The following is a 12,958-nucleotide window of genomic DNA, read 5'->3' on the forward strand; positions in this document are numbered from 1 at the left end:
TTGTTCTCGATTTTTTTTTTTTTTTTTTTTTTTTTTGTTTTATTTTAAAATGTTCATTTTTTAAAAAATTTGTTTTTAAAAATTTTTTTTATTATTTTTTATTTTGTTTAAAAAAAAATAGAAAAAAACAATAATGGGATTTTTACCTGTATGCATTAAAGGGGGCGTTCATGGCATACATCTTTCAGTCTAACTCAACCAATTCAGATGTACCTGGAGTATAAGTGTTTTGGATATGGTATTCATCTTAACCAAGCACAGGTCTATTGGTAATCTTGGTTCTCACCCAGAACATCAGAGTAATATGGGTGCACTCCGTGCATTCGTGTTCTTAGCGTGGAAAACACAAACCACAACCCTGGACATGCCTTTTTGTTCCTTTTGGGAAGCCCTCCCTGATAGCCCTTTCCCCGCCATTGGGGGAATCCAGAATGAAACAAGAGGACGATCGTGACAATGACCTCGTGTGTACGCGAATGTCCTACGCTCTGGTAAACATACGGCGCCTAAGGCTGTTTAACGCTCACGTCATTTATTAGCTCTATCGATCTGGGGACGGGCGAGCCTTTTGTGCCCATTCCAGCCGGCCACAATCTCCAGGAAACGTGGGATTTAAAAATTTGGCCAGGGGGGATCCCCTAAAATCCAAATTAGACACAAAAACCACTCTCAACTGCAATGATATACCCTATACAATAATATTATAAAAAACCCTAATGCTTCGCGGGCGCCTTGTCTTCTTTTTTGTCTATAAGTTTATCCAATAAAAGGGGTATTCTTGCACCAACCCATAATACAAAGATAGAGGGCGGGAGGGTGGCGGCCATGGACAAACATACAAAGCCCCCAAATGGCGTTTGTGCTATTAATGTAGGCAGTGTTTGCGACCCAGGAATGCAACTGTGTGGTCCAGGTTGCCTTCTGCTTCTGGCCGCAAGTCCACTAACATTCTATTAGGGTCGGATTGAACCTCTTTGTGCTGAGGATCAACATTGTGAGTGTAAGGTTTCATATCCATCCAAGTAAGCGAGGCCAATACTCCGTATGTCTCGATCTTTTTTAATTTCCTAGCTGTCCTTCGAGCACTTCCTCAGAAGGTGATCTCTCAAGTCTCTCCCTGATCCGAGTTGCTTATCCGGGTCAGGGAGATACAAACAATAATTAAATGAGAATATTTTTCCCAACGGATAACCTCGAGCGACGTGGTAGAGTAGAGACCCTCTGATCATGTGTGATATGCCTGCGCATATCGTGTATAACGTGTCTCTAGTTCACTTACCTTTTGAATGTTCCCTATAGTGCGCGCTTCTCTTCTCTGTATAATTAGTCTGACAAGACAGATAGTGCAATGCAACCTGCTCCAGAGGTTTGTGTGGTGATGTGTCTGAGAATGATGCAGCGCCTAGATGGCTTTGTGGCAGAGTTTTCTTTGAACACTCGTGCAGGGTCTCACTTTCCTGCGACCATTTTTCCAGCTTATCCCGGTGGAGAGAGGAGCGACAACTCGAACCCATACTGGAGAGGAAGAGGTCCAGTGTGGTCCTCTCGATCCCTAAATGTTCCAAAGTCATCATTCGCCAGGCCGACCTCTTTACTGAGCTCCATTACTCGTTTTCGGTTCAGCCACTAGTGATTATTTGCTTTTTTGCACAGGGTCTCGTGGTGCATGTGGTGCTTTTCACCCCAACCCCCCAATAAACTTGAGCACTGCGTGAATCAGTTGGTTCAGTGTTGGGTTCCATCTTCTGGCTGCACATAGTAGTTTTGTATGGTTGTTGTTTAACTCGGGATTAGAGTGAGTGTCAACTCCGCAGCTTGTTTGAGGCCTCGCCCCTCCCTATTTTGGCATTAGGTAGTGTATACCGAATGTTCTAACATTTTAGCAGCTGGGCTCCTGCAGTCAGCCAACAATGGCATGGGCAGAGGGAGATATGGTCCAAAGAAATATAGAATTACACTGAAAGCAAGAAGGCAGGGAACTTGGGTTTTCAGCAGGCCCAAAGAGCGGGTCAGCTTGAGGGGCACACATCCATGAACGGCTTATGGGCCTCGCGCTCTCCGGGCGACTCTAACCTGCAATATCCTACGGATGGAGTGAGAGCATATCACGCAACTTCCTGTGACCTAGCTGAGATGTAGCATGGTTACACTTTTGCTGTGGTTGTTCTCCCTTGGTGGCCTAGTGGACTGCTGGGCAAGTCAAGACTAAGCCAAAGCTTGGGATGGCACCGCATCTCTTGCCGCGTGTTATTTCCTCGTTTGTAGGCACTTGTCTCCACATAAGTCGTGGAGTTGTTGTCTGTCCACACCTGGAGTGAGCACCTACAGCCCGGTAGTCTAATAATTTCTCAGTGCTGGCTCATTTCAGGCAAGAACCGAGGTCTTGTGGATGGGATAGGTTTCCTATTATACATATCCGCTCGCTGCAAAGGTTACAGGTTTACACTTGCCTTCCACCTCCTGGTTACAAGTTACTGCTCCAGACCCTCCCAAATTGCATCAGTATGCAAGTAAATAGACTCTGCGGTTCAGCTAAAACTAGGGACTGGGGCATGAGTTTAGGCAAGTAATATCTCTCGAAAGCCTTCACATCTCTCATCACCAGCCGGCCCAATAGGTTCGAAGGGGCCATAGTCTCTGCAACGGATAACGTTGTCTGCCTTAACTTGTTCTTGCGAATGATATCCCCTGTAGATCATTGAGGGTTTACCGAAATTGTAGTCATAGTTTTTCACCAAATCGTGTTGGTAGTAGGCCACTAACCGCAAGGGAAGGTCTTGAGTGTCTCGTGGTCCAGTTGCTTGGATATGTCTCCATTGTGTTCGCTGCCAAGTAGTTATCTGGTTTTGATATGGTGGTCGAGGTACTCACACGCCTGCTATGGACCGATGTGAACCCAATACTTCACAAGGTCCATGCACGAATGGCATTTTGTCAATTGAAACTTAAACCATATGTCCTCAACCTATCGGCGCACTGAAGAAGTTCCTTCTCTCTCATTTCGCTTCCTCCTCAGGTCTTTCCAAACACAATCAGGTCATCCAAATTAAACTAACACTTGCTCAGTTAATTTCACATTCTCCCACAACTTTCTCCATTTCTAAGACGCTGAATGTTGTGGCAGGTGCCTCCAGAATCCTCTGTTGGGGATGCGTGTCGCAACTAGAATAAAACCTAATGGGCAGCTGAAAGGCCATTGTCTATCTCTTATATTCTTCTGAAGGGATCTGGGGTAGTAGTCCGACTTCTGAAGATCCTGCAAACAAAGTTCTCTTTAAAAAACATAGAAACCCCCAGGGTGGGCCTTGGGACCTCCCAAAGGTGTTATCTTCCCTGTAGGGCCTTTGGGTATTCCTGGGCTGGGAAAATTCGGGGGGGGCACCCAAGGAAAAAAACAGGGCTCCCAGGGCATTTTAAATTGGGCGGCTTGGGGGGGGGCTTGGGGAAAAACTCCATCAATTTAAAGGAGGGGATTTAACCGCGTTACTTTTAAATATCTATTATCCATTCCTCGGCCTCTGGCATCTTGACTCGAGGCATGTGTACTGGTCAACCATCTCTCCTTTTCCCCCTTCTGAGGGCCTGGAACACCAATTGCACATCCTCCTTTCTCCACTGTTGAAGAGCAGAGCTAATTTTGATTCCATTAGGAGTCCATCTAGAGGCTGCTGAGCTGAATTCACGTTGCGCCAATGGTGCACCAGCGCCAGGGCTCCCCTACTACAAGCTGAAATCACTAAAAGAGCTAAGCTTACTGAGTTGAGCACATGAAAGTGTTGTAAAGCACTTCAAACTGTTAACCCATTTTTAAAAACTGACTAGATCAACATCCACGTCATTTGTGAAGTACTGCCCTGTTCCTGAATCCCGCTACCAAATTTTGTGATTTTACAGAGACATTTTCCTAGTTTAAAGAATAAGGTGTACTTGTGGCACCTTAGAGACTAACACATTTATTTGAGCATAAGCTTTTGTAGGCTAAAACCCACGGATGCATGCAGTAGAAAATACAGTAGGAAGATATATATACACCCACAAGAGGACATGAAAAAATGAGTGTTGCCATACTAACTATAATGAGAGTAATCGGTTAAGGTGGGCTATTATCAGCAGGAGAAAAAAAACAAAACTTCTGTAGTGATAATCAGGATGGCCCTTCCAACAGTTGACAAGAAGGTGTAACAGGAGGGGAAAAAATTAGCATAGGGAAATAGGTTTTACTTTGTGTAATGACCCATCAACTCCCAGTCTTTATTCCAACCTAATTTAATGGCGTCAAGTTTGCAAATTAATTCCAATTCTGCAGTTTCTCAGGATGAGGTAGTATTTTTTTATTGGACCAACTTCTGTTGGTGAGAGATATAGACAAGCTTTTGAGCTTACACCAAACTCCTCTTCAGGTTTAGGAAACTTAGAGTGTCGCAGCTAAATGCAAAATATGACACTATGAGTAAGTTTTTCAGACTTGAAGAACTCTGTGTAACCTCGAAAGCTTCTCTCTCTCACCAACAGAAGTTGGTCCAATAAAAGATACCTCAGAATTGGAATTAATTTGCAAACCTGACACCATTAAATTAGGTTGGAATAAAGACTGGGAGTGGATGGGTCATTACACAAAGTAAAACCTATTTCCCTATGCTAATTTTTCCTCACCCACCTTGTCTCTCTAATATCTTGAGACCAACAGTTACAACCACCTTTCTTTTATAGTCCAGTTCAAGTGGATTCTCCTGAGGGTTACCCCTCACAGCAAAGTTTATTCAAACAGTAAAGGAGACAACATAGAGTCTGGTGGGAAGGAGGCTCTATGCTCTTTCTTCTCACCTGTGTTTGCTTTGTCTCCTGCCATCTCCTCTCCCTGAGGTCTCAAGGACCCAGTTTACTTCTTATATGTAAATCGTGCAGGGCTGTTTGGTTGGGCAGGGCTGTGTGGTTTTGAACGTGTGCTAATAAAATCATACAGGGGATTTCATAGCTTTACATATAATATTGCTACATACATTTTACCATGATATTATTGACCAGTGAATTAGAAGTTTTCAAATGATGCCTATGAGGTATATTTTGTACAAAGATTATTACAATCATATGTAAGGTGTGAGTACAAGGGTGCTTAGGGTCACAGAAAGGCCCAAACAGGGGAAATGACTATTAGTGTAACAACAAGACAACATACAAACTAAAGTTGAAAAATGGGAAATATTTCCTTCTATTCTTTCACAGGTATAGTAATATTAATCACACAGTGATGGGGTGTCTGTGCGTGACATACTGCCCTGTATCTGCTTCATATCCATGGACCACATTTGCTGATGGGATCCAAATTTTATATAGAGCCCTGCAAATCTGTGGATATCCACTTTATATCCGTGGCCCATGTTTGTGGATCGCAGATGGATGCAAATACAAATTCTGTATCTGTGCAGTGCTCTACTGGTAAGAGATCCCTGCAGGGAGCAGAGATAGAAGTCTTAGTGGGGAGAGGCTTTAGAAAAGGTCAGGCAGCAGTTTCTGGATTTCAGGAAGGAACTATGAAGCCTATTAGAGATTTGTATTGAGCTGACACTGAACTGTTTTGCTGAACAAAGAAAACCTTGAAAAAAGGGATTGAAATTCTGCTTGGACGGCAGCTTTATTTGATATATTGGCTAGGGCACTGGCCTATTAGTTTACATTGTGACAGTGGGTAAAAACTCAGATGAAAGTGTGATTTAAGTTGAGAGACTCTCTAATTAGTCGCCACCATACCTCTGTGAGACAGATAAGTATTTGCTTAAGTTTCTCCATCAGTAAAGTGGGCATAATTGGTCATGTGACTTGCCCAAGGCCAGAGATACAACAGAGATCAGAATTCAGACATTCTTGGCTCCCAGCTCCTTTTTCAAGATCACTCACAGATATGCCTGTCTTTTAAAGAGAGAAGGAGATAGGTCAAATGATGGATCAACCACTTTCAGCTTGTCTCTCTACACCTTCTGATATTCAGCTGAATACATAGTTCACATGAAAGACTCATTTACATATAGAGTAATTCAAGATACACCCAGCCAGGTCACATACCTAATAAAAGTTTTAAGAGACACCATGTCTTATTAACCTTGTCTCTAGCACCCCTCCTTCTGTAAATTCATTCAGTCCAGACACCTTCCTCCTATGATTGCTAGTTTCTGCCCAATGTGACATCAATGAAACATGCTTTCTGCTAGTCTGCCTTACAAACCAAGGCTAGAGCTTGCAGGCTGCCTGTAGGGGAGAAGCAACTTGCATTTTTTTTTTAAACGGCAGCTTTCTGCGTATAAAAGCATAACAAGATATTTAAAAACAATTGGATTTTCCTTATTGCATTAAGGGGATTGTATGCCAGTCTATGCTGAGTAAGTTTAAGTTACTAACATCCTGAAATGCCTCTTCTGCTCTTTGGAACCAATCCTGTATGCCCTACCACTGAAATTGCAGGAGAGCCTGTGCAGGAGAGGGCCTTTTTTGTGGCATTCAGCATCTTCCAGAAAGGTATTCTTTAAATTTTGCAGATCACCTATAAACTGCACAATGTGCTGTATTTTTGTCTATCATAAGGTATCTGCACACCATACTACAAAGCATGCACAAACACAACACATGGTCAGAAGAATCATCCAGCCCAACTTCATGTTCAGTCAGAACCCTGCAAGCAGGCACAGAAGGATTCCTGACAGTCCTCACAGTATCCACCCCACTAGCTTGTGTAAAATATAGGGATCAAAAACTGGTCAAGATTGGCCAGTTGAAATTTGCAGGGTTTGCAGTGTGCCCTAGAGGCTGCCAAGGAACGTCCCTCTCAGTAGTTCTTACAACCCAGGGTGCCTCGACTCAAAGTTCTCCCTGTAGCTTGGTCCTGGCTGAAATCGGGGACCAAGAACAGCCTCAGCATAATGGCTGGGCATGGACTCATCATTTTAGAGATTACCGGTACATTTTGAAGGACTTTATATATGAACACTTAAGGGCTTGTCTACACAGGGAAAGAGACCCAGAATAGCTAGTGAAAAATAGCTATTGTGCTTTAAATTCACACTCTAACTGCACTAATTCACACCATAATTGCACTAACTTCCCCATGAATTCCCTGTGTAGACAAGTCCTAAGACCTTTAAATATGTTCTTAGGTGTATCAGCAGCCAATGTAGATTCCATTGTGTGGGTTAATAGGCATAATTGATTCCCTTGCTCTTATACCAGGAAGTACATTAAAAGCTGCATTCAGCAAGGGATGCAGTCTCCAGATCAGCAGCAAATGAAGCTCAGTTAGAAGCATGGGGGCATTGTAGCAGGCTCACTGCCCTTGATAAGTAAAAGCATAAATGATCATGGCAAGATGTGACACAAGGGAAATGGGTGGACTTCCCAGATAATCCAGAGATGGCAACACTGAGCTGCACTCAACCACTGTCACAATATTTAAACCAGCCCTCATCTAATTAAAAAATTCTCCAGCTCTAACATTTCAGTAGACTGTTTTCTATTTCAAATTTTTTTTAATTTCAGTTATAAAAATACACTTATATATGAAATGTAAGATATTTTTATGTTGCCCTGTCTTCACTTTTTCTTCAAATTTGTAGCAAGTTCCAACTCCAGGGAGTGGTTAACTGGATCTTAAAACTACAAGATCAAGAATGTTATAATTGTCAAGGAATTAGAAAAATGTATAAGGTATTGTTAAATTGAAGACTATTTTAATTTAATTGATACTTTGCAACATATTTTTATAGGCAGTTCTAAATAATCTATCACAGATCTTCCTCTCTTATCTTGTCAAAAACACCATCCTCTTTATTTGGTTTAACCAAAATCCTTTTTCTTGGTATAAAACCAGAGTGAGCTATCTGCAGAGAAACAAATACATAGTTAAATACAGTAAGAGCACACATATCACAGTAACCAAAAAAACCAATAGACATTTAGCGAGAAGTATGAACATTAATGCAACTAAAAAAAGTTTAGCAGACATTATCCAATTTTATTGATGCAATGGATGGCACTTCTAAGTCAGCATTTAGGAGACAGATAATTGCTTATTGGAGCAGGAAACTGTAATGTTAGTAATTTTTATTTCAGTGCTCTAATGATGGGACAAATTGGGACATTTGGGGCTGCTTTTTATTGGTGTTATGCCTGAATAATAATGTCACAATCCAGCAAATACTTACAAGTATGTGCTTAAATAAAATTGCTCACATACTAAAGTTAAGTGAGTAGGAATACTAGCATGCTTTAAGTTAGAGATGTGGGTGTGACACTCTGTACCCCAAGGCAACACTCTGAAACCCCCGTATTTACCATGGTGATATAATTTTGATGTTCTGTAAAAGTATGCTTTGTGAGGTATCTTTTAAAAGTCTTAATCTGTTGAACATTAATATCCTGTTACACTGTATGTGCTATCATTGTATGTGGGTTATGAAGTTTTGCTGTATGTATGTTACTGAAATATGTTGTGAGGTTGGAGACACGCACAACCAGTCCTTCGGGTACAACACTGGTTCAGCCAGAAACTGATGATGGCCCATTAAGAGGAATATACACACTCACAAGGATTACCCAGGAACTGTATAAAATGGAAACCTCTCGGAGATAGCACATACACAATGGACATTGCTTGACTCACATCATAGCAAAGGATCTTTCCAGCAATCTAGACGAAGCTATAAAAGGGGGAAGTGACATCATCATTTGGCCTCACTCCCCGCACAACTCAACACCTGGCAGTACGTCCGGAGAACAAAGACTGAACTGGGAAGGTGGTCCCAGGTTGAAGGGAGTTTCCAGCCTGTGTATGGAAGATCTGTGACCAGCTTGTATTGTCTATCAGGGTGAGACCCTGCTTGATTCAAATCCTGTCTAGTATATAGAACTCAGATTGTGATTTTACTTTTTATTTCTTATGTAACCAACTTTGATCTGAATTCTTACAATTTATAATCACTTAAAATCTATCTATCTTTAGTTAATAAATCTGTTTTATATATTTTACCTAAAACAGTGTGTTACTTGAAGTACAGGGGAAAACTGCTCAGGAACAAGGGCTTATGCCATCCTCTCCACAATGAGGGAGGAATGGACTGGGGAATAAACTTACACTGGTCAGGCTTCTGACCAAGGCAAAATGGTACAGCTCTAGGTTCCTAGGCTGGGGAGAGTTGGCTAGTGCCTCTCTATTGTTAGTTCATGAGTGGCTGGCAGAAGCATTCATGTAACTCAGCTGGGTATGTCCCTGCCTGTGGATGGCTGCGTGAGTGCAGGATCTGGAGGGATTTGCAGCTTGTCACAGCATCATAGTGTGAGATGGAGCTCAGATTGGTAAGACAGACAGCTCTGCAGTACCCCAGTTCCAAGTTGCACCCTGGGGAATCCATCACAGTGGGAAAGAGTTTGCAGGACTGGGGCCTACATATGGTAATTATTTATATCCAACCACTGTGAATGCATTGCATTCTGCTCTTCTTCTGTCCTCAAAGAGCCATCATTGTTTTAAGCTTTTAGTTGGGAGAAGAGACCTCTTCCAACAGGTGGTAGATGCTACCCCAAACTCTCCCACTACAATGTCACCCAATTTCTCTAGTGTCTAAGTCTGCATTTAACATGAGCCTGCCTCTACACTAATGTGATATGTATTTGTAGATTACTGTTTATATCTGGAGAATTTAGAGCATAGTTTTTTTTTGTGTGTGTCTTGGGTGTGCCCTACTACACCAAAATAATTACTCCTCCTCCACAAGAGGTGTAAGGCTTATGTCGGTGTAATCAGGCAATGCAGTGTCTACACAGACATTGCGTGCCTCCCATTGGTGGTCTTGTCGGTGGGGAACGGAGGTGGGGGGGGACAGCCTGTTGGGAGCCCATGAGCCAGTAGGGTTGCCAGGCTCCTGGCAGAGAGTTGCCAACAGAGCTGAGGGACCGGGCTCTGAGCTCCCACACTGCCTCTCTTAGGTTGGAGGAAGTGCTCCTGGTGAGGGGAGACACCCCCAACCCAAGAAGAGTAGTGTGGACATGCACCACTGCAGTAATTACTGCAGTAGCTGTAAGCTGACCTAATATAGGTTGACTTAGGTTTGTAGTGTACACATACCTTCAGTCATTCTAAACTTGTCTAGATGTTCGAACATTCCATAACATGGCCTCACTGTACTTATGGACTGCCTATATACTGCCTGTCAACCATTGTTTTTATTTCCATCCAGCGGATGATTCTTCAACTTCCTATTAATTTTTATAGCTGTACTGGATAATCTACAAAACAGAGACTCTTTATGGGCTATCTTGGTGGCCTAATAGTAGCATTCATGAGGCAGCAAGAAAAATGAAGGCCAGGTTTCTTGTTCCCACGAGTAGACAAAAAATACCCAGAAATAGTTCTCTAGAAATTCCTTTGGGTAAACACTGAGAGAGTGGTTCATTAAACATCCATCCCTCCTGGGCAAAGGGGTTAAATTCAGCTGGAGCTGTCTGGAGTGGAGCTCTGGTAAATATTTTCAAATCCACAGGTCAGAAGCCCCAAACCCTGGGGCTCCAGAAAATGCTCTGAGAATTTAAGCCCTGCCTGGGCTAGAAGGAAGATCAGCAAAGTGTTTGATCAACATGGTAGTGGTGAGAGTAAATAGAGGCAGCCCAAGCAACTCTCTCTTTAACCTAAAAAACCTATTAGGGAAAGAGTCATTTTTATGCAAGGTTTTTCAAGTATCTTACCAAGTGATATTAAGGCTTCAACAAGGGCGGTGGGGTAGGGAGGCCTCAAGAACCTTACCATTGAGATATGTAGGAGGTTTTAAGAGGTTCAACAGAATAAGATTGAATCAAATGAAATCTTTATTATCTGCATTTTTGATAATGCGACAGTGCATTCCACAGACGGGCGCTGTCCAACAATCAACTCCCTCCTCCCTCAGGTTGTTATTATTACAGAATATTTACACTGCAAATTAAATCTGGTGTCTTAAAAACAGAAATAAAGACTGAAGACTTACCCCACTAATGGTCTTATAGCTTAGAGAAAGGATTTTGAAGTCTAGACAGAAAGTATCAGCATCTCATGTAAAGATTCAATAAAAAGGCTAATATTGTAGATAAAAATCAGCTCAAGCAAGCACTTGGATCTAGCATAAGTGAACAGTTTTCTTTTTAGAATTCACTATGGGTGACATTCACTGCAGTACAGAGAGCCCTCAAGATAATATTCACCTCTTAACCCTCATTTAAATCTTTTGTACAGGGTCTTGTGTGGACCTCTGTACTGGAGTAAATGTCACTATATGTGTTACCAATGCTAATAAAGTAGGCTGTATGAGAAGTATGTTAGAATCAGAAGAGATGTCTCTCAAATGGCCATTCCACACAACTGAGAAAAAGAAGTGCAAAAACTCTCACCTCTAATGATGCACCAGACGAGGCTATTGGCTCAAATTCTAGGGTCCTTTTTTAATCATTACAAGCATTAGGTGAACAATTGACAGTGAACAACCTATTCAGACAATTTAGTTCCCTTTCTCCATTGACAAGTTATCTGCAAACGGATGTGGATTTTTACATAGGAATTGCAATACTGGTCCCTCTAGTCCAGTAACCTGTTTCTAACAGTGACCACTATCAGATACCTCGGAGGAAAGGGACAAGAAACCTCACAACAGACAATCATTGAATAATTTGCTCCTGGAGGAAAATTACTTCCTAATTTCAGCACATTTAGTGGTTGGTTTATAGCCCTTATACATCAATTTTTCTCTTGGTCTTATTATCATGTGGCAATGGGTTCCATAGGTTAACTTTACATTGTATAAAAAGGACTTTTTTATTAGGTTTAGATATGTTACCTTTCAATTTTCATGTTTGGATCTTATTCAACTATTGGTTTAAGTGAACATATTTTAGCCAATAAGTACTCAAGAAGCATTAGCCATGAATGATGCTTTGAGCAATTGCTACTTGTAATTTGTTATATGCTCTATGTGACTGAAACTTTCTTGAATTCTCTTTACTTGATTGGGAGTTATCCAATCAGAGAACAGAAACAATACTACGTGAACAAATAATCCTAGTGAACTAGTTGTTTGAGTATATAACTTGCACAAACATTTGCCAATGGATACACACATATAGACAAGTGTGAACTTTTGTTTTTCACAAACATTCTTGCAAACAAAATATTTCTACTCATGCAAATATTTGCAAAAAGCAAAAAAACAAAACCCAAACCCCTCGCCTCCGCCCCCAAATACACGGGTGCGGTGTGGGGTGCCATTAAATCCATCAAAGCAAATTAGCGTTTTTATTTAAACAAGATTCAATTCCCGTATTTGTCTAGCTCTGACTTTTAGTCAGTTATATTTCCACTGAACTCAATGGGAGTCTGCCCAGGTAAGGAACCCAACGGTCTGCTCAAACAGCGTTAACAAGCAAAGCTGTTTGCAATTATGTTTCATTTACACAATTTCTCATTTTGATAGAATATACCTGTATTCACATCCTACATTATTGTTTGTACAAGGTATGCCTTGTGAAGTATCATTTAAAAACTCAATTTGCTGATCAATAATGTGGCAAAATGCATGTAGCAGCGTTATATGTGACCTTACAAACATAAGTTGAGATCATGACTAAAAATATGTTTTCCAGATAAGTCTGGGGTTTGGCCAAACCAGTTCCTCAGAGACAAAGGGCAAGCTGATGCCTCAGCCAGGTGTAAACAAAGCTGATAGACCATTACCTACTAAGTGGTCATTCTTTGGCAGGAAAGCGGGGGGGGGGCAGGGGCGGAGGGAAAAATCTACATCTTAGGAAAGAAAGAGCATGGAGTTTCCTTCCACGCAGACTGCCTGTCACCTTGCTCCCAGCTTCAAACACTTCTCAAAGTGGGGGACGGAGGGATAGCTCAGTAGTTTGAGTATTGGCCTGCTAAACCCAGGGTTGTGAATTCAATCCTAAA

At 41.7% G+C, this 12,958-nt stretch overlaps 1 protein-coding gene across 1 annotated transcript in view; it reads right to left on the reverse strand.

Annotated features, from left to right (window-relative positions):
• Positions 1 to 7,693: 7,693 nt before the first annotated feature.
• The window catches only part of SNX31 (sorting nexin 31), a 76,759-nt gene continuing 71,494 nt past the window's right edge, over positions 7,694 to 12,958 (reverse strand). The window contains exon 14 of the mRNA XM_075063136.1: positions 7,694 to 7,865. Within this exon, the coding sequence (XP_074919237.1) occupies positions 7,770 to 7,865 (96 nt within the window). The 3' untranslated portion in view covers positions 7,694 to 7,769. The remainder of the gene's footprint in view (positions 7,866 to 12,958) is intronic.

Source organism: Chelonoidis abingdonii, chromosome 2, assembly GCF_003597395.2.
Source record: "Chelonoidis abingdonii isolate Lonesome George chromosome 2, CheloAbing_2.0, whole genome shotgun sequence".
In the NCBI taxonomy this organism is placed as follows: Eukaryota; Metazoa; Chordata; order Testudines; family Testudinidae; genus Chelonoidis; species Chelonoidis abingdonii.